Source organism: Ursus arctos, unplaced genomic scaffold, assembly GCF_023065955.2.
Source record: "Ursus arctos isolate Adak ecotype North America unplaced genomic scaffold, UrsArc2.0 scaffold_22, whole genome shotgun sequence".
In the NCBI taxonomy this organism is placed as follows: Eukaryota; Metazoa; Chordata; class Mammalia; order Carnivora; family Ursidae; genus Ursus; species Ursus arctos.
The window spans coordinates 46087592-46112549 of NW_026622897.1; the positions used below are offsets into that span (position 1 = coordinate 46087592).

At 43.8% G+C, this 24958-nt stretch overlaps 1 protein-coding gene across 2 annotated transcripts in view; it reads left to right on the plus strand.

Moving 5' to 3' along the window:
- The window catches only part of RAB30 (RAB30, member RAS oncogene family), a 74536-nt gene that overhangs the window by 44759 nt on the left and 4819 nt on the right, over positions 1–24958 (plus strand). The window contains exons 2-5 of one of the 2 annotated variants that reach the window (XM_026518208.4): positions 1617–1741; positions 14305–14405; positions 17440–17523; positions 23398–23581. In XM_026518208.4, the coding sequence (XP_026373993.1) occupies positions 14313–14405; positions 17440–17523; positions 23398–23581 (361 nt within the window). In that variant the 5' untranslated portion in view covers positions 1617–1741; positions 14305–14312. The remainder of the gene's footprint in view (positions 1–1616; positions 1742–14304; positions 14406–17439; positions 17524–23397; positions 23582–24958) is intronic. The other variant, XM_026518207.4, reaches the window with a different exon arrangement.

Consider the following 24958-nt stretch of genomic DNA (forward strand, 5'->3'; position numbering starts at 1 on the left):
CTGCATCCAGCATATTTAATAAATAGAAAATATATTATTTTTTAAGTATCTGCCTTATCATAGACACCCAACAAAGATTAATCCTCTTTCTTTCTTACAGTCTGGGTCTCCTGTAGTATTTTATATTGAGGTAGCCTGCATTCTCAGCGAGGTGAAAGGTACTCCCCAATCAGCTATGACACTACATTTTTCTGAAGAAACAGTTTAAAAAGTACTGTTCAATGAATAGTCAGCATCAGCTAGTTTAGAACCATTATTAATGTCACTTCTGTCTCCATCCCCTAATATACACAGACACTGCATTGTAACAAGGTTTGGCTTTCTCCTGGGAAATTATAATTTTCTTCTCTTTGGTTATATGATCTTTTCCAATTAACTGTCCTTAGAGTCGAAGTGTTTTGGGATTTGATTTCTAAATCCTGGTGTTTAGGTTCTGTGAAAAGTATTGCCAGCTTTGTGTGTTCTGATCAATATTTCTTTTGCATTTATTTAATAAATATTTAGGGTTGACTAAGTGCCAGACAATGGAGTTACAGTTAAGAATTCATAGGGGCCTCTGTGTTGAAGGTCTAGTAGGGGAAGTAGGATACATGAATCAATGAGGAAAATAAAGTGTCTTTGAAGAGAGTCTTAATAGAACATAGCGGAGGCACAAAGAAGGGAGTGGCTAATCCACTTAGAGGGGGAAGGAAGGTTTCAGAGATCTGTGGTTGCTCACCAGCCAACAAGGAGAGAATGGCCATGTGAGTAAAGGTGTGGAGGAATGAACCTGCCTTGGGGTCTGCACTCTGGGACCCTGGCCTGTCTGCATGATCACAGTGGCAGTGGTAACTCAAAGGTCACGAGAAACAAAGCTAGAGAGATGGGGGCAGAGTGTGAGTCATGGATGGCTGTGTATGTGCTGCTAGAGAATTTGAACTTTCTCCAACAATAGCAGGAATAGGAACAGCAGGTAACTCTTACTGAGTGCTTCCTATATGCCAGACTCTTTCTTTGTTCTTTATTGATTCCTTTAATCTGCACCACGACCCTATGAGGTAAGTACTGTTATTATCCCTGTTGACAAATAAAGAAACACAGGCACCAAGAGGATAGGGAACTTGCCCAAGGCCATTCAATTCATAAAGGGCAGAGGCAGGACTCAGTCAGGCAGTTCGGCTCCAAAGTTTGCCCTCTTCACCTGGGGAATGGACTTCCTCTCACGGCTTTGTGTGGGCAGCCCGGAGCCCCTGAGGAGATTTCAGTGTGGGAATGACATGGTCAGATTAGTTCTGTGGAAAGGTTACAGTGGAGTTGCATTGCCTCTTGGACCTGGGTTAGTTTCTAAGAGCCTCTAAGGCAAAAAATGCAGTTACCTTTGTCCTTGAAGTGAGGCGTATTTGAGTGAGGCTTGCTGTGCGAGCGGTAGCATCTCATGTCTCTCTCAGCTCAAGGCAGCAGCTTTTCCCCTAGCCTTGGAACAGAGGGCAGTCTTTGGTAGATGCATGTACGAGATGAATAGTCGGTTTGTGTGGAGGGGCCCTGTTGTTCGAAAAGCACAAAAGCGTCACACTCCTGCAGAAACTGAGCCCCTCCATAGCGACAGCCGACTCAGCCTCCCCTCTCCCTCTTTCCAGGGCCCACACTCACTCAGCGGGCAGCAGAGCTCATGCGCTGCTTGGTGATTTTTCCCTGTCTCTGTGTCTCTTCGTGGAAGGAGTCCACGTGGCCTGGATGTGGAACAGGGGCAGCTGCTGCCAAGGTAGGAGAGGTTGGCCCCAGGGAAGGTCAGGACAGATGGGCAGGAGAGTAAGGATGTGAGAGATATAAAGGAGGTTTAATATTCTGGACCTAATGGCCAACTGGATTTGTTCCCTTCACACTTTTTTTCTGATGTGAAAACTTGGTACGCTGTTGTATTTTTTTTTGTTTTCAAAGTCTGGTCAAATTGCTTCCAGTTTCCAACAATGTCAGCTTTGGTAGCACAGTATTCTCCCTGCTCCTGACTTATGGCTACTGAAATAGGCCTGGGAGTCTCTGCAAGTGTTGAGGAACTTTGATCAATCCATCCGTTGTGACAACAGCGCAATATGCCCCGTTTTTGTTTACAAATAGGCACTGTGTTAGGTACATTCTCCTGATAGCGCTTGAGAAAACCCACTACTGTGTTCTCTTGATGGTCTAATGGGAAGTTCACTGATTTTTTTTAAAAAACTGAAATGATTTTGTAACTGCTTTAAAAACACTGACATGATCACAGTGATAAAAACCAAACTGAACCACCCAGTGCATAGGAAAAAGAGACAGGGAGGAACACATCAACATGCGGACAGTGATTGTGTTCCTTGTGGTAATTTATTTTCCCCTTTTCTGTGTTTCCTATATTTTAAAAAATGTGCCTGTGGTACACGCAAAATGTCAAAAACTTGTAAAAAAAAAAAGAACCAAAAAAGGACAAAACTTAAAAAATAAAAAAGCTCCCTGTAGTCCCATAATTCTAACATAACCCATTCTTCCTTTTGAAATGTCCTTGTTCACATACATGCTGATTCTTCATAGCTGCAGTTTTGTATATTTTTATTTTATAGCCTGTTGTCAACATTATTTCATATTTCCACATAGTTTTCATAATTGGCATTTCTAATGGCTGCCCTGCATTCCATGGTGTTGATGTTCCATACTGAACGATCCCTTGTTGGACATTTGGAGCGTTTCCAGTTCTTTTAGATAAGACGTAATGAACATTTTTGTTCATTTAGCATTTTGAGTTTGTTCAATTCTTTCCTTAAAGTGAATTCGCAGCGGTGAGCTCACTGCACAAAAGGTTTGAACTCTGTTATGGCTTTTGCTTTGTACCCAGTAAGAGCCTGTTTCCTAGAAGAGCAAATTGAATGTGGATGGTCACTAGCTGTGTGCATGTGTGTCTGCCCCATGTTTCCCTCGCTGGTATTAAGCCTCAATGATATTTTAATAAGGTGTATTGTCTCTAAATGTCATGTTTATTCAAGAAAATTTAGAAAAGATATAAATTATATAAAGAAGAACATAAACTATCCATAATCCCACTACTCAGAGGTAAGGTAAGCATTTAAAAAATGTATTTCCTTCCAAGTATGTATTTCATAATGTTACATCATGTGGCTCAAAGGAAAACCAAAACAAAAATATAACCCTCTTCTCTGTTGTATAGAGGTTTTACTCCTCTCTCTGTTCTTGGGGCAATTCTAAGTAATGCTGGAATGAACTTTCCTGTGAATAAACCTTTGTACACATCTTGGCATCATTCCTTAGGAAAATTCCCAGAAGCAGAATTGTTGGATGAAAGAGTACGGACATTGTTAAGGCTTTTGATGAATATTGAAAACTTGCTGTTGAGGAACGTTATGCCATTTGATATACTTCACCTGTTTAGAAGTCCATGGTAGCCTGGCTGGGTGACAGCAGAGCTTTGGGCTGGGCCTGATCCAGCTTGGTGCCGGAGGGACCAAGGTGGTGCCAAGGAGGAATTCAAGCTACATTTCTGACTGAACATCTGCAGGCCTCGGTGACAGATGGCTTATGGCATGCTGTGTGTGTGTGTGTGTGTGTGTGCTTGTGTGTGTGTGTGTGTGTGTGTGTGTGTGTGTTGGGGGCCATGTTGAGGAAGAGTTTCATACAGGAATTTGCCAGGATGCAGGTAAGATAATTTATAGGGAAGTACTTAGCAAACCTGAGGTGCTCTATAGCTGTAAAAGCTTACTGATAGTAATAGTAACTAAGAAATCTGCTCTTGCCCCACAGGGCTGTTTCAAGGATGGAATGGCTGGTGTGTGTAAAATACATAGGCCCTACACAAGTAGTCATTCTCTTGAATGACACAGGAACTGGGACAAACTTGAGACGAATCTTGGGAGAATTCCTGTATTTTATTCTCGTCCATATGAGTCCCAGGCCATGTGGACACTTGCTTCCCTTTCACTTTTTCTCATGCTTCCAGTGAGGAGGGAATCTGTTTCAACAGCTGAAGGAAGGGTCCAGCCTGGAGTGACAGTCTTCTGGCAGGGAAGGAGACACCTCTGTCCTCGAAGGGCTGTGGGTCCCTAAGACTAGGGAAGTGCTTGATCCCACTTGTGGGCTGCAGCCCTGCCCCCTGGCTGCCCGGCAAGGCTGCTTTGTGTGCTCGGCCTGGGGGAGGAGACTGAAGATGCTGATAAGGAGGCCCTTCCGGTCCAGCCAAACAGGCGCAGGAAAGCTTCTGCAGAGGAGAGATTAGACGCAGTCCCCAGCTTAGAGAACACAATGGGACGGACATTGGAATGAACCTCCGGAGCACTTTGAGGGCGATGTTGTTTATTGTTGGAGAAGGACAGCGGAGGGAGCCCGGCCTGCTTGCGCAGAAGACGGAAACAGCAAGTTGGGTCTGGAAAGACCTTTTTTAGAGCAGTTCCACAAACATGTTTTGCATACAGAAGCTCCCCATCTTGGAAAGGCATTAATGAGCGGGAAAAGTATCTTTCTTTTCCCCCAGGAAACAAGGTGCCCGTATTTCCTGGCGCATCCAAGACTCTTTGGCAAGAACCTGCACCCGAGGGCTGTGGTGCAAACAAGCTAGTTCTGCCTGGGGCGCTAACCAAATGGGGGCCCAGGTGTCTTCGGCGCAGTGGCCCTCTCTCCTCCTCTCTCACCTCTGCGGAAGATCAGACCTGTGCTCAGGGCAGGGACGCTGTCTCACTAGGGAAGGTGAAAGAGCACTATTACTCCAACAAGAGAATTCCGACGTTGGCTGTGGGGAGTGCCAATGAAATGCTGCTTCATGGGTTAACTTTCATTTTCCTTTCTTGCCTGGTATCCCAAATCTATTGTGTGTTTCTGGGAAATAGGAAGATATAAAAGGTGATATATACAAAGAATAAAATAAAATGTTTTATTGTCTTGCTTTTTGAAAATTATATTGTAGAGATCTCAGGCCTACTTTATTTTTTATTTTTATTTTTTTACATGTCTGAAAAAATATTCCCAAGGGCTGCTTTTGAGCGAGCTCCCCTCTGTGGGTCCATGGCAGCCTCCTCTGTGCTATGCCTGTGGCCTTGCCCAGGAGGGATTTATACTTGCAGACCTTGTCTGTGCGGGGCGGCAGCTCAGAGTCAGGGGACCCGGGTGTGTGCTCTTCTGGCTCTGTTTCACATGCTGCGTGGCCTGAGGCAAGTCACTTTTTCCGATTTCAAATCCCATCTCTGTAAAATGGGGAGAAAAAGAGGCTCCTCCTTCCTCAGGAGGATTCTGTGTCAGAGGGCAGTGAGTAATTTCTGAGCCATGATTCATGAGACAAATGTCGGAGAGTTTTGTTTTTACTGGTGAAATAAACAGACTGTGGTTCTCTCCGGTGGTTTTGGCTGCCATGCGATGGTTGCTCGGTTTTGAGGGAAGTTGGTATGAAAGAATGAGCCCATCATGTAGGAACTTACTGGGCTGGGACAAGGTTTAATAGAGAAAGCTGTGGCACACAGTGAGCTGGGAAGGGCAACCCCACAAGCTGGGTGGGACATTCCTTCCCCATCTAGCAAAGGGTGTGCAGCAGAGCAGACAGAGAAAGACTGAAAGATAGAAACAGAGCGCCCCGAACAGATTTTTTTTTTTAAAGGACTTCTCTCACTGAGGAAGGAAACCGTCTTGCCTTGCAAGCAGACTGAGTGGAAGGTCGGAATACAATTTAAGAGTTGGAGGCTACCCTCCTTTCTACAGCTAGATATGACAGCCTCCCCAGAAGCAAACACTGTTGCTAGTTTTCTTGTGTCTCTTTCTGGAGATATTTTATGCTTATGCAGAGAAATAATTAAATGCCCCCCTTTTCATACTATGCACGCCATTTTCCACCTTGCTTCTTTCACTTAATGCATCTTGCAGATGTCCACAGCATGGTACATTGACGTGTAGTTTTCATAATATTACAACCGTTTTCCTGTTGATGGACTATTCGGTTGTTTTTCCTATTTGTTAGTACAGACGTTGTTGTAATGAATATCCTACTACATGTGTCTTTGTACACGTGTATTATGTAAGTGTAGGATAGATTCCGAGAAGTGGAATTGCTGGGTCAGAGGGTTTGTAATAGCCTTTTTAGTTTTAAATCGATAGTGCCCTCCATAGAGGGTGCATTGATTTACCTCCTACCAGTGGTGACGGCCCCCCATTTCTCCATACCCTCTCCTTCACGGAGTGAACTCTGCCAGTCTGAAATGAAAAATGGCTTCTGATTTTGAATTCATTATAGTTTTATTATAATTATCATCTTAATTGTTTAAAATGATAATTTATAATTATAATCTTAATTGTTTAAAAGTATCATTTATAAGTATAAATTATACATTAGAGCTTGAATTTACTCTCAGGAGTAAAGCTGATCATTTTAAAAAATATGTAAGTGCCATTTTTATTCCCTTCCTTATAAACTATCTGCTTGTGTCCTTTGTCCATTTTTTTTCTACTGACTTATTCAATTTCTTTTATTGATTTGTAGGAACCCTTTCAGCATTTAAGGAAATTAGCCTTTAGTTATATGTGTTTCAGATATTTTAAGGAGTTCATCTTTTCTTGTTCTGCCATGCAGGGTTTTTAAAAATTTATTTAGTCAAATTGGTCAATCTCTTTATTTTATGGCCTTGATTTTGAGTAATTCTTAGAAAGCCTTCCCCACTTTAAGATTTTATATAGACCATGCTTTCTTCTAGTACTCTTATGTTTTCATTTTTCAAAATCCAGATCTTTAATCCATCTGGAATTTATTTTAGTATAAGGAGTGAGATAGAGTTCCAACTTAATTTTTTCCCAGAAAGACGTGGGTTTTGAATCCTGGCGGTTTTACTCATTAGCTGTGTAATTTTGATGGAAGCTTACAGTGTCCTTTTCTGTAAGCTGAGGATAATAATAACAGTACCCATCTCCCAGGATTGTTGTGAAGCTTGAATGAGTACAGACATGAGTACAGCGCCTGGCACATAATAAGCATTGAATACGTGTCAGCTATGATTATTGGTATTAACAATGATAGAATGTAAACTCCTTATGTCCTCGGTGGCGAGGATGGGGAGGCCACGTTGCAACTCACTAGTGTGGGACTTAGAGTGACACTTCATTACCGCAACTCTCAGTTTCCTCACTTGCATAATAACTGATAAGAAGCAGCTCGTGAGATTGTTGGCAGGTGCAGATGAGATCATGTCTGCGACCATATTTTGTGAACGGTAAAGGGCCGGGTCAGAGTGCTGGAGATTATGGCCTGCTGACTGAGGAGCAGCCATGGCACAGGTGGGTGTTTGACATCCCTGGCCAAGGAGAATAATTAACTTGCAATAACATGAAATTAGCAGCTTATGTAAAGCAAGTGAGCTTGCAGCAGTTGATTATGGTAATGTTTAGTAATTGCCGTCTAGTAATTAAGCACTAATGAGCTTCCTGAGACAGAACCTTGTTAGAGTGAAAGATCAGACACTTTGAATTCAGTGTCTACTTGAACGTGGCCCTGGAATATGCTGACATGAGTGTCTTGTCGAAGCATGGTCCTGTCCTAAAGGACGGTCAGGGCAGCAGATGTGTAGGGCACACCCCCCTCCAGCAAGCAGGTGCTCACGTGGAGATGGATATACAGGAAAGGCCACAGTGCTCTGAGACAGCCCAGAAGGGAGAGACTCCCCTGCAGAGCGCGTTCTATGCCAGTCTGAACCTGGTCCCTGGAGTCTGGCCTAGATTCTCAAGTACCCAAGCTCAGTAATGCCTTCTTCAAATGTTACTTGTTGCCCTTTTTTATTCCTCCGTTTGCGGTTTGGGATTCATCAGGCATATCTTGTTTCTCATGCCCTGCTGATCTCCTTCCACAGCTTCTGGGTAGGCTTGATACTGTGTTTAGGGCCTCTGTTTCTAGTAGATCTGACTACTCAGATTTTCTCTGGGTAGGATTGCCCAGTAAATTTGAATTTCAGATAAACAACTAATAACTTTTTAGTATAAGTATGTCCCATGCAATATTGGGGTTATACTTACATACTAAAAAATTATTCATATGCCCCATGCAATATTTGGAACAAACTTATCATTTTAAAATATGTTTGTTGCTATCTGAAATTGAAATTTATCTGGGTGTCTCTTTCTCCTTTTCCCTTCTTTTCCTTCCTTTTCCCTCTCTTTCTTTATTTTGTTTTCTTTCATGTAGCAACCCTACCTGGGTGGCAACCTCATTTCAAGTGCTATAAAATAACATTTACTCCACTGATGTGTCGTAGAGCCCTAGAAGCCAGAGATTTTTTTGTTAAAAGGTGTGATATAAGAAAAGAATTCTCAGCTAAAATCACATTTGGTAAATCCTGGGTTAAATAAATTCAGTTTTCTTCATTATGCGACTTTTTTGAACTTTTAAGTCTTTAAGGTTGGGTTATAATATTTAGTATTTCTGAAAATTATATCACTGTGAAGCTATCCTCTTGCCACCCCTTTTGTGAGTATTTAGGGTCATAGGAGCAAATGTTGAATGAATGCTGAGGGTCTTTGGTAATTAGTTCTATTGGTAGATCGTGAGTTCTGATTTTTGGGTTTGGGGAAAATACCACTCTATGGAAAACAAAAAATTTTATATAATGTTATAGTTGTTTTTGTTTTTTAAATCCATACACTTAAAAATCTACACACATACAGGTGAGTGTATATAACCAAAAAAACCTAGAAAGATGTATACCAAAATGTTAACTATAATTACCCCTAGGAGGCGATTTGCTTAGGGAAAGAGATTATAAATGATTTTCTCTTTCTTTTTGTTTGACTGCATTTTCTGCAACCAGTATATATAACTCTTCTGATATATGACTCTTGTCAAATATGACATTTGATTATTATATTTCTTTAAATATCACTTTCCATGTATTATCTTATTTGCCCCACAAGCAGCTCAGTGATAGTAGATTCTATTATCCCCATTTTATGGATGAGGAAACTTTATACAGCTCTTCAGGAAACCCAGGTCTCTCTCTCTTTTTTCCTTAAAGATTTATTTGAGAGAGAGAGAGAGAGAGAATGGGGGGAGGGAAGAGGTAGAGAATCTTCAAGCAGGTTCTCTGCTGAGCACAGAGCCCAGTGTGAGGCTCAACGTGGGGCTTCATCCCACGACCCATGAGACCATGACCTGAGCCCAAACCAAGTGTTGGACCCTCAACCTACTGAGCCACCCAGGCACCCCCGACCCAGGTCTCTTGATGTCAGTACCCATGCTGCCTCTTTGGTATGAGAGAATGGCAGCACACGCTGTCCAGAAGGACCATGGTGCCTATTCACCCAACCCCTTTAGTTTACTGTTCAAGGTTGAGACACTGAAAGGGAAAAGGATTTAGTGAGACACATGGTTTTTGAACAAGGACAAATCCCCAAAATATCATTTTCTGGAGCAGGGCTGGGGGAGGGGATCAGGCCTCTGTTCACCAGAATCCTTGACTTTATCTGCTATACTGAGCCCTGAAGGATGAGGGGGAAAATGTACTGATGTGCAACAGTGACTACAGTGTCTTTTTTTTTTTTTTTAAAGGTCACTTTCATAAATGGTTTATGTTGCCAAAATCACATTTTTAGAATTTTTTTTCTTTTCATAGTACATCTTGTTTCCTATATCTTTTCTTTTCTTTCTTTTTTTTTTTAAGATTTTATTTATTTATTTGACAGAGATAGAGACAGCCAGCGAGAGAGGGAACACAAGCAGGGGGAGTGGGAGAGGAAGAAGCAGGCTCATAGCGAAGGAGCCTGATGTGGGGCTCGATCCCATAACACTGGGATCACGCCCTGAGCCGAAGGCAGACGCTTAACCGCTGTGCCACCCAGGCGTGCCTCCTATATCTTTTCTAAACTCATTTTTTTTTTCATTTCTTTTTTTGGGAAGGGGAGGAAGGAGGGGCTGAGGAAGAGGGAGAGAGAGAATCACAAGCAGGCTCCATGCCCAGTGCAGAGCCCAACGTGGGGCTTGATCTCCAGACCCTGAGATCATAACCTGAGCCGAAACCAAGAGGTGGACACTCAACCAACTGAGCCAACCAGGTGCCCCATTGTGGTGATTCTGATGTTTGGGGTTTTGCTGGTTCATCTGAGTGGTGTTCCTGTTTATTGCCCCTGTTGCCCAGTACTTTGTCACATGGATGAATGAATTGTGGGAGTGGTGTTTGGGGGAAGGTCAGCATCCAGCTCCTAAAAGAAACCTACCTGGGCTTAGAAGGCACAATGAGGAGCAGTGCTTGTATGATCTGGAATCAGTGTGTGGCCCTATGAGTGTGGGTGTGCTGCTTCACGAGGAGGGAGATTCTAGAATATTGCAGCTCACAGGGGTTGGGTTTCCCTTCAGCTGTGCCTGCAGCTCTTAGGACAGGTACAGCAGTGCTGTCTATCGTAGGGCAGGGGACAGCAGCATCGTATTTCAGGAGGAGCCAGGTGATGCCTGAGCTGTTACCTTACTTCCTGATCAGAAGGGCTTCATCAGAGCATAGTTTTCAGAGAATCTTGTGCACGTTTCATTGAACCATGTGTTTCCTATTAGAAACGGAACAGTAACCACCGCAGGTAACCCAGAATTTACAGTCCAGCCTTAGTCACAGATGGCCTGCATTTTAAAGAGACCAACACCACCCAAGGTTTATTGAAAACACACATGCACACACAAATAAACAAAAACCCCCAAACCATTCAACAGGGCATTAATTTCTTATAGAAAGGAGGAGGGCCTTGACTTGTCTTCTGTGGCTCTCTCTCTCTCTCCAGGTGGTAGCCACATGAGACCTGACTGTGAGCATTGACTGAGACCAAGTAACTCTTCCCCTTCTTTTCCTGAAGGTGCAGAATTTGGGCACTGTAAACCTCTTAGGAGCCCTGTTTCTCAGGCCTTTCTTTTTGGACATTCTCCTCTGACTGCTCTGCTTTATGTCTTTGACTTCTGCCAAAGATGGAGGAGTAAATGTGTGGCAAGCAACCTAAGCGCAGAAGGATTCTGTCCAGGCCTCTGCTCCCTGTTCACTGGCTGATGAAAGCCGTGAGCTGTGGTCCATGTGGGGCCCACAGAGCCTCACGCCCTCCTGCTATCCTTGTCCCTTTCCCTGAGTTTTATTTTCTTTACACTTTTAACACCTTTCTTGAATTTTAATTAACATACCACATCCCTGAGTTTTTATCTGGAGTCTGTCCTTGATTCTTATTTAAACCACTACAGTGTAGTGGAAAGAGTTTTGGATGTGAAGCCAGAGGAGAAGCGGAAAAGGAAATCACAATTTATTGAGTGCTTGTCCTCTATCATTCAATTCATCAGACCTTCTTTAAGCTCTGGCCGCAAGCCCGGCATTGGGAAAGGCACTACAGGTAGTGTGTCAGGACGTCCATAGGGGCTGGACCTAGGCTAAGTGCATTTGAATTTCAGCTCCACCGGTTAAGTAGGACCTTAATGACATCTTATTTAACTTCTGTGCCTCAGTATCCCTATATATCAAGTTAGGATGCTAATAGTGTCCACCTGTTAGGAGTGTTATGAGGATTGAATGAGTTAATAATATAGAATGAGATGATGATGATGATGATGATGATGGTAGTGGGAAGGATGACAGTGACTATGATGGGGAGGGGTTAGGATGGGGACTCAACCAAATAGACATATCATTGCATCCATGCTGCTCACAGTCATGCACATGTGTGTGTGCCTGTGTGGTGTGGGGTGAAGGTGCTGAGGGGTGGACTTGGAGCATAAGACAGATATAAAGAAATAAGTACAGTAAAGCATGGTGAATATGACTATACGATGGGGAATGATATGGGGCACCTGGGTGGCTCAGTAGCTGAGTCTGCCTTCAGCTCGGGTCATGATCCCAGGGTCCTGAGATTGAGTCCCGCACTGGGTCCCCTGCTCAGCAGGAAGCCTGCTGCTCACTCTCCCACTCCCCCCTGCTTGTGTTCTCTCTACGGTGTCTTTCTCTCTGTCAAATAAATAAATAAAATCTTTTAAAAAAAAAAGAAAGATGGGGAAGGGTATCATGAGAGCTTACAGCAGGGTGTCGGCCTCCTCCCAGGTCAAAGAAGTATACTTCAGAGTAGTGTTTAAGTGAAATCGAAAGGAGAACTCAGAGTTAGCTGAGCTGGGGGTGGTGAGGGGAGGTTGTGTCCTATGTTCTAAACGGAAGGAACAGTATTTGTGAAAGTCCAAAGGGGAAAGCAGCCCTATGGCATTTAAGGAACTGAAGAAATCCAGTGAGCCTAGAGCATGGAGTGTGAGCAGAGTGGTGAGAGGTAGGGGCTGGCGGTGGAGGCAGAAGCCAGACCATGGAAAACTGCTGTCATATTGAGAATTTGGCTGACTAAGAACCAGGTACTGTCCTTGGGGGACAGTAATCCCTTCAAGCATCACAACTCTGTGATAAAGGTGTTATTAGCACCATTTTGTTGATGGGGAAGTTGAGGCTCCAAAAAATTTTCGCTTTCCCAGAGACATAGACTCCAAAGATAGTAGAGTCAGGATTTGAATCTAGGTTTCTCCAACTCCAAGGCTAGAGTTCTTTTGGTGGCACCGTATGTCTTCTGAACTTGAACTCTGGCTATCTGCTTTATGACTTCAGGCTCCCCTCAGTTTACTCACCTGTAAACTAAGTAGCATAGTAATAAATGCCAGCCTCAGAGACTTGTAAAAACAAATGGAAATATCCCTGATGTGCCAAGTATAGTGCCTGGCATATTAGTGAACTCAACACTGCTTATGGCCCCAGACTCTTGACAGAGAACTCTTTTTCCTTCATAGTCCCACTGAACTGAGAGAAAACCCCATGAGCTGCCACATGCGTGTTGGCTTGGTTGTCAGTCATCTTTCCAAGATGAGTTAAAACCCACACAGAAATCATCTGTGCACACAGGGATCTGCTCCCCTAGCTACCTGACTGGTCTCCGGGCACTGGGCTCTCTCTCGACTCTGCGACCTTGCAGTCACTTGAGCTTCAGCTCTGCTGGTAGGAGTGACCCTGGGGGCTTCTTCCAGCTCTCCCAAGCACCCTTTCCCTCATGGGCTTGCTGGTTGTCCTTCTCCTCTTCCTCCAGAGTCTGCAGGCTTGTCCTGCCTGCACCTTATGAAATGAGCTCCACTGCTGGTTTGAATTGTATTTAACTTTGTCGTGGTTGTTTAACTTTTCTCACATTAGTCTCCAGGGCAGAGACTGGCTCATCTCTATATTTCCTACCACGATTACAGTACTATAGTAGGTACACAGGAGATAATAATGGTTTTCACCAGGATAGAGCTTTGTGGGTACCAAGGCTCTTTTTACACTTTTTAAAAAATCTTTACAACTGTCCTCTGAGGTAGACAGAGCATGTAGTATTCTTTTCAGCACAGTTGGAGAAACTAAGGCCTACACTTAAGCACTAGGTCTATTCATTAACTTTTAATTCTACAGAGTACACGTGTACTAAATATAACTGTCCCACGCGTGGGCTAGGAAAATAGAGCCGAGAGATATAATGCCTTGCCTCAGGGATGAGGCAGACCTTTGAAATTTCAGGACAGAGGAATGATGAAAGTGTTTAACTTTATTTGGGGAAGAGCAGTGAAAAAGTCAGAGAGAAAAAGATGCTTGCATTGGGCTTTACAGGATTGATTTGGTGGCACAGAAGGGTGGGAGGGAGGGCATCCTGGGCAGAGGACGTGACACATGCCACGGCCCGTAGGAATGAGTGGACAGGCACTTGGGAGGTGCTGGAGCGTCGGGCTGGCTGGTGGAAGGTGCACAGCCGCGGGGTGGTGGTAGCGGGATGGCGATAACTCCCACCGTTAAGACCTCAAGACGCCCAGGACTTGCAGGGGACTGAAAGGTTTCTTCCCAGTTCCTTCCCCTTCATTCAGTCTCCCAGTCCCTTGGCATTCTTCCCATAGGCATACACTGTACGAGAATAAACTGCCTTGAAGCTTTGGATGGGCTCTCCTTTGTTCCTGCCTGCTGGCACCCCCAGCTTGTCTGCACAAAGGCTTGTAATCTCCTTTCCATGCTGAAAGAAAACAGCTCTTACCACAGGGGTGACCTGTGACCTGACGACTTGGAAGAATAAAGGTTACCAGGTGAAAGGACATTTGTGTCATACACTCTGTGTGGCATGAGGTGACTGGGAAGGAGTAAAGTTCGTCTGTGACCAAACACCTGTGTTCCTCTCTCGGTGGCGAGGTCACCAGAGGGAAGCATTATATTGCTCTTCACATGAGTCAGATCTGTTGTTCCTGAGGAGACAAGGCTGGCGCAGCTTGAGCTCTGTGGGCAAGTCTGACCAGGCCCCATCTCACTCTTGCCTGTGTTTGCCTTGCAGCTGTGTAAATGAGTATGGAAGATTATGATTTCCTGTTTAAAATTGTTTTAATTGGCAATGCTGGTGTGGGGAAGACGTGCCTAGTCCGACGATTCACTCAGGTAAGAGAACTTGGAAGTCCAGGGTTGGGTTTCTCAGACTAACCTGTTGGTTAGGTGAGCGTAAGAGAATGGATGACTGGTCCCAGCGCGGGCCTCTTGGCTGCTGGTTCTTAATGTGCCCTTTGAAAGTGCACAGGCTTTATAGCCTAGGCTGGAGTTTTTCCAGCCATCTCAAGGGAGTCTGGCTCTGGGGGTCACCACCAAGCCTCCCCCATTTTGTGTGCTTCCTTTATGAAAGGAACCAATTGTTTTGCTTTCAGTGTATAGTATCAAAAACAGATTATTAGATTAAAATAGATTATCAGTCAATAACCTAAAGGTGTTAACAAATGAATCTGAACTTCAGACTAAACCTAAATACTATTTTTGTTACAAACTCAAGTACAAATTGAACCAATCAAACTCCCTGCCTATGCCCTCTCACATCCTCCTAGGCAACCGAGTGAGTCATTCTGGTTTAGAACCAAATATGCTGATGTTTTTAAGTCTATTAAATGGGAATGAAACAATAACAGTGAAGGACTAGATGAACAAAATTAAATGTTCCCTCTGGATTGAGTCCTTATATGATCTAAGTACAAGTTCTCTTTGGGGCTGCCCTTTGAAGAATTACTGCCAGAGACTATATGCCTGTTTTTATACAGAAATGAGTGAGAAATCATTCTGAAGTTGACCTTCTTTTGTGTTTTCCCTGGAAAAATATGAATGGCATCCTTTTCAGGATTATCATGCATGCGTCTTGCATTTTCTTATGGTGCTAGTTGGGAACCCTGAGACTAGCTCTGCTAAGGCATAGGATTGCCAGGTGCTGTGGAAAGAGCGCCAGCTGGAGTGTGGAGACTCGGGTCCTGGTCCCAGCTCTGCCCTGGCTCATCCTGTGAGCCTAGAGAAGTTCCCTCCTGTCCGGACTCCCTCCCTCCCTATCACACAGGAGGGGCCTGGGGACCTCCAAGGCTCCTTCCAGCGCAGACAGTCTGTGGTTCTGTGCAAAACTGGATGGGATCACACAGACAGCTTTAGGGCAGAGAGTCATCTTGGGAAATGCCAGGGTTTTTCCCAGGGTAAAAGAACCCAGAAGAGAACTTGTGCTTTTTTACTAAGCCGGGGCCTGGCAAAATCAAAAGTAAGAAGCTACCAGCCGTCTGCACTCAGTCAGCCACCGTGGCGTGATACCGGAAACTCCAGCTGGTTTTACTTCCACCCAACAGTACTCTTTTCTGCTTTTGGCAGGAAGGCAAGCCTGCAGAGACGTGGAAGAGTGTCTCTTTATCAGAAGTTCCCTTGACCTTGTCTTATTATCTAAGGAAAGATCCCTTAGAGATTATTCAGTCTACTCCTCTCATTATACAGATGCGAAATTGAGGTCTACAGGGATGATGTGACTTCTTAGCGTTGTACATCCTGTTAGTGGCGAAGCTAGGATTAGAACCCATGTCTCCTGGTTCTTAGCCTGATCACTTTTACTTTTAGTGTCCTAACCTCTGAGACCATAAGAATCTGGCTTTTCTCTTTAAAAGCATAAACTTTGTCATGAAAGGTAAAAATGTGTCCATTTTTGAATGCGAATTTTTACCAATAAGCACACCACCCCTTTCTTTTCTACTCTTTACCCCTCCCAGCCCCTTAACTGCCCCCCAAAGTAACACTCCCTAGACAGTATTATGTTTGGTGTTGTTATGTAGCAGGCAGTTCAAATGAATTGGATTCAGCTGTTTTTGAGGCATGGGGAGTTGGGGAACAAAATGATGGGGGAGACATTGGGAAGGTTTTGTTTGATTTTTTGGCATTTATTAGACTGCAAAACAGCTGGAGCGATAAACTCGAAGCTTGGCAGCCTTGTGTTTGAGTCAAACCAAAACAGAGGAAAATTGATTCAATATTTGTAAGTACAGTTATGAATGTTTATATTTACATCTTTTGCAGACATGCAATGGAATATTTTCTGTGGGTTTGAAGCTCAGTCTTTTAAGTTCAAACTTTAATTAAAGAACTCTCTTGTTAGGGAATAGACTTAATTAAAGATGCCCCAATCTTAGCTGCCAGAGCTAATGAAGTCCATTTTACTTTAATTTCTGACAATTCTGGAGTATAAGTGAAGAGGGAATCGAAACTAGGTGAAGAACTCTTCCTTATTAGAATTCCTTCCCACCTCCAAGTCCCCCCCAAACCTGCAGGAAATACTATAGACCAGTACATGTAGTTTTGCTAAAATCCTATCTTTCTAGTTCAGCTTTCAGTTTGAGGTACAACTTTGTTTTGTTTTGTTTTGAAATGCTCATGGAATTTGAGGCCCAGAGAGGGGGACTGATTTGCCTGAGGCCACACAGAAATCCTCCTGGTTTAGTGCTGTTCCGACTTCATTTTCTCACTGAATGATTTTATTTGTTTCCATGATCTTCCCAGGGTCCAGGGCCCTGATTTCATGTAATTACATATGTGTGGTACATTGCACTGAGGGAAATAGTTCTCACCCTCAGAGCAGAGGGAAATTCAAAAGCTTCACTGTCTCGTTCGTGTTTCCTGTAGCGTGTTCTTGTTTGTTCGTCCCTGTCAGCGGTCCACTCCCATGGTTGTCCACACCCTAGGCTGATAACCAGTTTTAATCTTCCCGGATTTTACCTCTCTGGGAGCACCTATCTGTTTTGCTCCTCTTCTAACAATCCTGATCTCATCCCTATGGCTTTATGCTCCTCAATCTTATCCTTGTGTCTGAGTTCTGTTTCAGTCTTTGAAACCCAGTCTCCCGCCCCTTCCTAGTTCTCTCCCTTCCCCCTCTCTGTCTTCCTCCCCCTTTCACATCCCCCTTTCACTCTCTTTCTTCTTTTAGCATTCCTCTCTCCTACTTTCTCCCTCTTTCCTTAACCCCTCAAAGCATACATACAAAATTAAATTCAACAAGGCTCCCATGACATGAACCAGAGTTCTTAACTCAGCCAAAGGAAGGGGCTGGCGATGCATGGTGAGGGGGAAGAGGGGAGAGAATTTCATTTAATTGAAAGATTCGCTTAATTGTTTTCCTTTATGTCCTCTTTAGGGTCTTTTCCCCCCAGGACAAGGAGCCACGATTGGAGTTGATTTTATGATTAAGACAGTGGAGATTAATGGTGAAAAAGTCAAGGTAAGATGCTCAATGTTCAATAAGGCTTTCATTGTACTGAGAGGAAGTAGTGTTTTCATAACACTTATTAAATCTCCTCATTGAAACCCACATTGCAAATAATATATTCAGCCATGGCGACTTATTTCTGAACAGAGTTCTATTCCCTTTGTAATGTTGCATTTATAGATAGGAAGACAGAGAGAGGGTCTAAGGCAAGTTGGTCCTATCTCCTGTCATGTCAGAGGTGTTGTAAAAACAAAGCAGAAATTTCTTTTTGAGAACTCCTGAGCTGGGCCAATAAGCAGTGCTACCTTTTAAGAACAGTAGCCCCATGAAAGACCCTACTGATTCCCACATTTGTTATGGGTCATTTGGTCATATGAATCATTTATTGGAATTACTGTGTCTCCCACCATATCCCCTATTTGTAACAAGGAAGAGATTCTAAATGAGGGGTCCAGGAAGGATCCATGATTTCCCTCTTCCCGTCTGTGCCCTCTGGACAGTTCGGTACCTGTAAGAAGCATGGTATGTCTGGTAAGGGGAGAAGGGAGATAGTGTTTATTGAGCACCTAATATGTCAGTCTCACTGCTAGGTGCTTTTAGATGACCTGTTGTATTTAATGTAGTCCTCACTGTAACCCCTGTGAGGTAAATGGTAAGCTACCTTCCTTTTAGAGGTTTCAGAGAGATTGAGCCACTTATCTATCCATGGCTACACAGTTAGGAAGGGAGGGAGGCAGGATCTGAACCAGTTTTGTGAGCTAGTGCATCCACTTCCTCCCTGGGGTCTGCCCTGCCTGGAGAGAAGAGGGGGTGAAGGCACAGTAGGCCTGTCACTTTGAAGCAAGGACAGGAGGAAGGTGATGGGAAGAGATATGGAACAGGATGGAATGACATGGTAGGAGGGGAAAGAGGCTGATCTTTGGCTCTGTGCTCTACCTGCCTCTCGGAGTTAGTGAAATTCCACTGTCGGAGCTGAGTCCCATGGGAAGGAGCAGTGACCCTGGCATCTGCAGCACAATGAAAACTGGGGCATCGGATTTCCAGCTGGACCCAGCCTGAGCACCCCACATTTAAACCCATGTCTTTTGCATCCTTCTCCTGTGGTACCTGCAGCCCTGCCTTCAGATGCCTCGGGAAGGGCAGAGAGGCTCCAGTGTGCTCTTGCAACATTTCAGAGATACACAGAGAAGTGTGTAGGGCAAGGCTCCTGAGTGTGGAATAGAAGCACTCCCAGCATCTCTTTCAGCCCTGACTCCTCCAGGTGGTTCCTTCTGCAGAGACATCCACACTGAATACAATAGTGAATGGAGAGCTAGGGGCACTGGAAAACAAAGCAGGGTATGAAATCCACGTCAATGCCAACCAGAAAGCTCAGAAAAAACAGTGCGCTGAGGTGGGGAGAAGGAGTTGGGAGTGGGAGGAGGAAGGAGGCATCCAGGAAGCAGTGGCAGGAAGAGCCACTTGTAACCATCCTTCCAGCAGGGTGGAGGTGACCGCCGCCCCCTAGAAGTTGAGTAAAGATAACTAGTGTTGCAGGCATTTTAATTCCAGAAATTTGGATTTCCTAGTCATGTACACATATCTGTGTGAGCTCCTTCCTATGACCACAAATGTTAGTGCGTCCTCTGTGCCAGGCCCTGGGAATGAAAGGCGTGAGTAAGAAGTGGTCCCCACTATTAAAGAACGGGCTTATTTTTCTTTTCTGAATCTCCAAGTTCAGGGATTACATTTATTCCATTTTCTGCAAACCATAAGCTCATTGTTAAGCACTTATTACATTCCGCTAAAATCCATCTTTTCATAACCGCCAACGCTACCATGAGACCACATGCTCCTCAGGAACACGGTTTGTGTCTTCCTCCTCTCCCTATTCACAGCACAGAGCCCGTCCTCTCACCTCTTTAGGCCTCCGGACCTTCATCTTTAAAAAGTAAGAGTTGATTAATCTCCTAAATTAATGAGTCCTAATTAATTTGCTTGAGTTTCTTTCTAGCCGTGTATGTGGAACCAAGATCTAGAATGACCCCCTTCAACCCCATTAATCTAAGGGTCTCATTAACACGTGGACACGTGAGGAGCAACGTCTTTAGTGTTTCCATGGAAGAGGGCAGAGCTGCCCAAGCTTCACTAGGGACACAGAAGTTGTCTTACTGTTGTCCTTGTTCTTTCATGTTTACTGAATCCCTCTTCTCGGTGATGCTTAAGTGTCTTTTTGCGAGTAGTTTGTGGGCTTTCTCAGAGTCCCCTAGAGTCAGTGGGAGAGAGAAGCTACTGGTGGTTTGTGCAGGGTCACCTGCCTGGAGAATGCCAAGGCAGCGCCACACCCCAGGCCTCTCTCCTGACTTCTCGTTGCCCCACCTCGGCCTCCCCTCTTCAGTCTCGTTCCTTCTAGGATGGCTTCCAGGATTGAAGGCAGGGAATCAAACGTATTAGAAGCATTCTTAGTGCTAAGTCAGTAAAGGCAAAGTCGAGGCCCTTCTCTTAACGCGGTCTGCATTTTGAAATGAACTTGAGTAGCAAATGTGATTAAAACAGTGTAGAATTTTTTCCTATCCATTTTTTTTAAGTCTATCATGAATAAATGAGAAACAAGTAAAACTTTAAGCTCAGGCTACAACATTGTAACCTTAGGAGATTATTTATAAACAGAAGATTTGCTGGCTGTCTTTGTGATCCAGTATATATTGCCTTGATAAGAATGTCTTGAACATATGCACATGTATTTACTCATTTGACCATCTGTCCATGCATTCATCCCTGTATCCACCCTGTGGTATGGTAGACGAGGTGTGCCAAGCACTGTGTTAGGTAAAGAATTTTTGCCCTCTAGGAACTCATTGTCACCTAGCTCAAACATTTTATCTGTGAAACCTTCTTTAATATCCTACTAATCATTTAAGCAGAACTAATCAGCCCTTTCTTTGTGATTCCATCATCCTTTTTACATTCAGCTAGCCATCATTCACACGTGTCCACCATGTGCCGTGTATTCTGCTAGGAAGGCACTGGACACTAAGGCTCAATAAGAAGCAGCCCTTGCCCTCAAAGTTCTCAGTCTCGTGCAGAGGCACTCCAGTGCACCTGTGACTGCAACGCATGCTTGCAGCAGCCAGACAAGAGAGATGCAAAGAGTGTAGGCGAACAGTGTAGCCCCTTGCTGGAGATGAGGATGGTTAGAAAGCCCAGGGCTGCAGTATTGAGAACATATTGACCAGCATGAGATTAAAACCTGGGAGACACTCTCTCCTGCTGGCACCTCTTTAATACAAGAACATCTCCTTTTTTATTATGGTCGGTTTGCTATGTTTGTCCTCCCCGTGAGATCAGAAATTATATTGTATTCATCTTGGTATCCTCCCTGTGCCTAGCACAGCACTCTGCATATATTAGTAGCATATAAATGCTGAAAAGGAGCGAATGAGTTGCAAAGACAATAGTGAAACCAACTTGAATGATAAAGGCAGTGGAGTATGGATGTTCTTAAGACTCAACTACAAGGCTAGAAACAGGCAACCCCCTATGAGAAAGCAGCCTACCTCTTGGCAAGGCCATACAATCACCCTTCTAGAAAATATTTCAGTGGTTTTAACTCTCAGAGCTGTTCTCAAGATGTGCCAATCATGAGAACATAGTGATTTCTAATGATTGACAGTATTAAATTCAATGACAAGTGTTTTTCAAGGCTCATTGTGGTATGAAAACAATAGTCTGTTGTTCTAAGACACATCCTGGCAGAGGAGAACCATGTCCCTAGGTTTGGAGCAGAGCAGAAAAATAGCTTTTGTCCCAGCAAAAGCCGTAACATCTGTATGGTCGCCTTCAGCACACACAGACTTTCGTGTACATCATAAAGAGCAGCTGCGACTTAAGATCAAAGGAGAGCCTTGTGCCACTGTTCGGGGACAGGGACCACCGGTCCCTCATTAGTCTTCTCAGCTAAACTGGTAGGAACAGAGGGTGACACCAACTAACTCATCCTCCTTGGATGCAGATGTATATTAAAATCAGTCTCTGGGGGCTAAGGCAGCATGGTGGTGGGATGCGTCCTTCACTGGGAATAGAAGGCCTGGAGACTGAGTCCCAGCCTTGTGCGTAGCCAGTTAGGAGATGGAGGGGAGGCATAAACTCGCCTACCTCCCTGGGTTGTTGTAAAGATTAAATGAGACCCGCAATAAATATGTGAACATTTACTATGTGCCAGGCAGCCACTTTATTTGGTGCAGGGGATTCTGTGAATAAAATGGACCACTTCCCCTTCGTGAAGCTTTCAGTCTAGTGAAAAAGACAGTTATCAAACATATTATGACAAATAAATGATTTCGAGTGTGTCAGGTGCCATGAGGGAGAATTACAGGGTGGGTTGCAGAAGAGAATATGTGGGCATGGGGAACCTGGTCTAATCAGAACATTCCGGAAGGTTTTCCTTGAGAAAATGATGTTCTTTTAATGGGGGTGAATGCACTTTGTGACATGAAGTTTATGCAGTTTGGAAGGGACTTTCTTACTCTTGTTGGTGCTATTGCTCAAGGCCTTCTGGATTGTCCTGCACTCACGAGTCTCTGGACAATGCTGTCTTTGCAGTCTTCAGCTCTGTGCAGGGAAATCTGGGGAGAAGTGTTTTTTATCTTCTTCTTTATTATTAGAACCATCAGTTATTAGGTCTTGGAGCTGGTAGACAACTTCAAAAAATGTGAACTTTCAGTAGGCTTGCATATTACTAATGTCTTTTTATAAAGAAACCACTGAAACCCAGAGATCAAGTGACTTGCCCGTGGTCTCAGAGCTTAAAAGTGATGGAGGGATATTATTTTATCTACCATGGCATTGTTCCTGTTTTCATTAACAGGGACATCTCTTAATAGATGCATTTGAGTTTTGAACTGGAAAAGGTGGTTGAGGTGGGATGGACTCGTGCTCCAGTTGCTGACCGAAATGCCAGCAATCACAGAATGACAGCTTGCTCTCTATCCCGACGTTTGTAATATGTCATTGTGGTTATGAGCAGGAACTCTGGGACCACAATGCCTGGTTCAATTGGCTCTGGGGACACACAGGCTGTGAGACACTGAGCAACTCAATTAATCTCTCTGTGCCTCAGTTTCCTCATGTGAGAAATGGGTATAGTAATAGTACCTACTTCACTGAGTATATTACATGTAAAATGCTTAGAGCTTGACACATAATAAATGCTCAGTAAGTTTTTAAAAAAGATTTTATTTATTTATTTGAGAGAGAGAGAGTGGAAGAGAGAGAGAGAGAGCACGAGCCAGGGAGGAGGGGAGACGGAGAGGGAGAAACAGGCTCCAGGCTAAGCCGGGAGCCCGACATGGGGCTCGATCCCAGGACCCCAAGATCATGACCTGAGCCAAAGGCAGACGCTTAACCAACAGAGCCACCCAGGCACCCCACAATAAGTTGTGTTTTTTTTTTAAGAATAAAAGAAATTTTTAGGTAATATAAAAAAAAAAAACCCAAAACAAAGCAAGCTCCTCTCCTTAACCAGATATACCTACCACATTAAAAAAAAAAAGTGTTGGGGTGCCCGGGTGGCGCAGGGGGCACCTGGGTGGCGCAGTCGTTAAGCGTCTGCCTTCAGCTCAGGGCGTGATCCCGGCATCCTGGAATCGAGCCCCGCATCGGGCTCCTCTGCTGGGAGCCTGCTTCTTCCTCTCCCCCTCCCCCTGCTTATGTTCCCTCTCTCGCTGGCTGTCTCTCTCTCTGTCAAATAAATAAATAAAATCTTTTAAAAAAAAGTGTATTTTTGTTTGTTTTTTAGGGCAGAAAATTACCATGAAATTGAGTGAGGTGTTTCCATTTCTCAACTAAAGCAAGGCAATACTTTCTTTTCTGCTTCTCCAACCTGATCTTTCTCTTATGCCTTTACAGCTTCAGATCTGGGACACAGCAGGTCAAGAGAGATTTCGGTCCATTACCCAGAGTTACTACCGAAGCGCCAATGCCTTGATCCTCACCTATGACATAACCTGTGAGGAATCCTTCCGTTGCCTTCCTGAGTGGCTGCGGGAGATAGAACAATATGCCAGCAACAAGGTCATCACTGTGCTAGTGGGTAAGTAAGGACTAATGAGGTGGGAAATTGATTTGTGGCCATCAGAGAATTTATAATCACATAATGCCTATGCCTTGGTACCTTCCAATAATATAGTCCACAGCTATATAATTCATGCAATCAACATTCAGTTCTTCTGAAATTGAAGAGAAAATGAAATAGGTCATCTCCCAAGGCGATGGTTTAGAAAAATAAAGTGGAAAATATTGCTGATTGATTTTTCTGTCAATGAAGGCTCTAGGGAAGAAGGTGGACTGCTGTGAAAGTTATGTGGGCTGCTAAACTTATCCAAAAAATCTAGTTAAAAAATCATGGAAACTGCCGGTCTAGAAGTAAAGCATATCTCTTAAGTGAATAAAGAATTTAGTCTTAAAGCAATTGCTTATGGCCTAAAAAAAACGAACTTTTTTTCTCTTCTTACATTCATGCTGACTTGAGAAATTCTCACTTCAGAAAGAATCCACCAAGGGAAATTCTTCAGTTTGTTTCATCTTGCAGGAGGGTAGAACCTCTGTTTAGTAAGGGGGAAAAGCAGAAAACAACCCGTGATTTTCTGTGGTGACAGATAGGCCCATTAACAATGGAATTGCAGTGACGTGGAATGGATTGTTAAAAACTCCTCTTGTGGTGATGTAAAATGTTAATAATATATGGCTTTTAAAATGTTTTCTTCCTAAAAAGGAACATTGCTGTATATTCTAGCAAGACTTGAATTTTGGAAATCCAGGTAGAGAATCTCAGAAACATTGTTAAGTCACGAATTATGGTTAACAGTAAGCTAAGTAAACACTTACAGTAAGCATTATAGCTAGCACCCATGTGCCAGGAATCATATCAGGAAATTTATGTGTAATGATTCCTAATTTACATATGAGGAAACCATGGCTCAGAGAGGTGAAGTTCTTTGCCCAGGGTTGCACAGCATGTAAGATCAACTCCAAACCTTGTATTTGTCCAATTGTAATGTGCTGCTTTGTAACAAATTGTTGGACTTTTCTTTTGGGCTGCTGGGCTAAGTATCTGCCTCTCTATGAGCTAGTACTCTTGCCCACTCCTGAAAACCCTCTGGCATACTGGAGAATGTTTGTCATGAAGCACTTGAAAGCACCCATCTTAGGACTTGGGCTTTCTTTCTATTCCACAGAAAGCCTTTGAGAACTTGAGTCAAAGCATTATTCCTTGGGATTCTGTCTAAGGAAGTTAAATGGAGATTTGATGGGAGATAATTAGTCCCTTCAGTATGAAAGAGTCACTGGCTTTAAAAAAACACCTGTTCACTATAGAAAATTTCAAACACAAGCTAAAGTAGAAAAAATGGTATCATGAACCCCCATGTACACATCTCTCAGCTTCGACGATTATCAACTCATGGTCAGT